The sequence below is a fragment of the Pinus tabuliformis genome, chromosome 3_2 (genome assembly GCF_031772625.1).
Source record: "Pinus tabuliformis cultivar Carrire ecotype Pingquan chromosome 3_2, CPIR1, whole genome shotgun sequence".
Classification (NCBI taxonomy): domain Eukaryota; kingdom Viridiplantae; phylum Streptophyta; class Pinopsida; order Pinales; family Pinaceae; genus Pinus; species Pinus tabuliformis.
This window is the reverse complement of record NC_142302.1, coordinates 1,045,420,612-1,045,422,671: the sequence shown is the minus strand read 5'-3', so window position 1 is coordinate 1,045,422,671 and position 2,060 is coordinate 1,045,420,612. Positions and strand designations below refer to the sequence as shown.

General features: G+C 39.8%; 1 protein-coding gene across 1 annotated transcript; it reads left to right on the top strand.

Annotated features, from left to right (window-relative positions):
- The first annotated feature begins 1,069 nt into the window (after positions 1–1,069).
- LOC149184176 (uncharacterized) lies at positions 1,070–1,644 on the top strand. The gene is made up of 2 exons (XM_089415255.1): positions 1,070–1,543; positions 1,636–1,644. The coding sequence occupies exons 1-2, from the start codon at positions 1,070–1,072 to the stop codon at positions 1,642–1,644; spliced, it is 483 nt and encodes a 160-aa protein (XP_089271381.1).
- The last annotated feature ends 416 nt before the right edge of the window (positions 1,645–2,060 follow it).

The window sequence follows — 2,060 nt, the reverse complement described above, 5'->3', positions numbered from 1 at the left end:
AACATGCAACTTTGCGTTTTCATATTAAACAAACATGCACATTGTATGACATTTTTTAAATTTAGTTGCAAAATCATACAAATTAATTCATGTTGATTAATAATGAACACATAAAATCAATATAAAACTACTAAATTAGTAATCTATATTGATTAATAATGAACACAAATAAAATGAATATACGACTAAATTAGTGATTTATAATGATTCTTAATTAAAGTAAATGAAATGAATATAAACTACTAAATTAGTCATTTATATAATGAATATGAAACTACAAAAAAAAGATAAATGACCACTGAAAATGATAAACTTGTGATTGCAAATGACAAGTAAATTTTGCATATATACGACTATCAATAGCTAATTTATAGTGTCTTATAACACGACCACAACTTAGTCATATTTTTTTGGTCTTTAATTGGTTTCAAACGATGACTAAAATTTGCATATATATGACTATTAGTAGCTAGTTTACAATATCTTATAACATGACCAACATTTTGGTCATATTTTTTTAGTCATTAATTTGTTTTCTGGGTGATCATATAGTAATATATTTTGTTGTATATTTAGTCATTAATTGTGACAATTAATGACTAAGTTAATGAGAAAATATACTACTAGACAATAAAATTGAGACAACCAATTAATGACTAAGTTAAAAACAATTAAAAGTTGGTTGCGTTATAAGATATTGTAAATTAGCTACTACTGGTCGCCGACTGAAAAATTGTCATTTATATGCAAAATTTAGTCATTTTTTTAGTAATTAATTATCCATTTTGTACCTCTGAAGATGACCTAGCGCAGCTGGAGATCGCGGGAGCGCTGAAGACATTCTGCGAGCAGCTACAGCTCCGCCGCCTCGGCCTGGGCCGCGAGGCCTGCCTTCTGGGGCCTGGCTTTAGCCATGGCCCATATAGATCCTTCTCTTGGGGACGCAGAGAAAGCGTTTATTGACTTGGTAAAATCTCTGCCCCCAGCCCGACCGAAACCAGCTACTTCAAAATTCGTCAAGAAACTTGATATTCTCCAAGAAATCCAGCTTCCTCCATCTCTCCCTCGAATGGCAGCAATATCATTAGCAGAAAAAGGACTCATAAGGCAGTTTACAGGTTTATGGCCTTCACCAAAGACAGTCCAGCGATGGGTGGAAAGGAATTGGTCCGACAAAAGACAAGGAAAGATCTCGATTCGCTTCTGTGGCAAAGGTTACTATACCTTTCATTTTGAAACCAAGGCAGACAAGGATTTGATATTCAGGAACGGGCCATATTTTATGGATTCTCGAGGGTTATATCTGAACAAGTGGACCCCTGACTTCGACCCTGAGCTCGACATACCTAATGCGGTTCCGGTTTGGGTCCGTCTCCCTCATCTGCCCTTGCATTGTTGGGCAGACGAAACGGTCAAAGCTATTGGGAATGCAGTAGGTAAATACATTGACAGAAGCGAGCCCAAAGATAACATGCAAGCCTGTGCAAGGATTTGCGTAGAAGTGGACCTTGGAAAAGGCCTGCCAGAAGCCATCAAGCTGAAGGTGGATAACTGGAGCTACATACAGCAGCTGGACTACGAGCAAATACCCTTTAAATGCAAGGTATGCCATGAATACGGTCATTTTGCTAATAGATGCACTAAAGTAACTAATCTAGAATCTGAAGATCAAGGAGGACATTGGGAAACTGTGAAAAAAAAGAAAGCAGCACCTCAGCCAAAACAAGATCCATCTTCTGAACATCCGGGCTCCTCCTCCCCCCGTCCCTCCTCACCTTCCCTCAATCCTCCTGGACCTTCCCAAGAACCCTCCTTCCCCTCATCCTCCAACCCCTTCCATATTTTATCCTCTGACGATCCCCAGACTGAACAGCCCTCTCTGGAACTATCCGATCCACCCTTGATTTCCTCGACCCCCTCCCAGCCCCTCATCGACCCCCCTCCTCTCAGAACCACCAGAAGTTCCTCAAAAGACATTGGCGCCTCCAGTGACATCCACAAGAAGACGGGACCAGGAAGAAAGTCAGCCAAACAGCATCAGGAAGAAAGCACGCAAAAGG

Bases quoted from the DNA above. Each gene is read 5' to 3' on its own strand.
- LOC149184176 (XM_089415255.1), top strand. From the start codon at position 1,070: ATGGCAGCAATATCATTAGCAGAAAAAGGACTCATAAGGCAGTTTACA.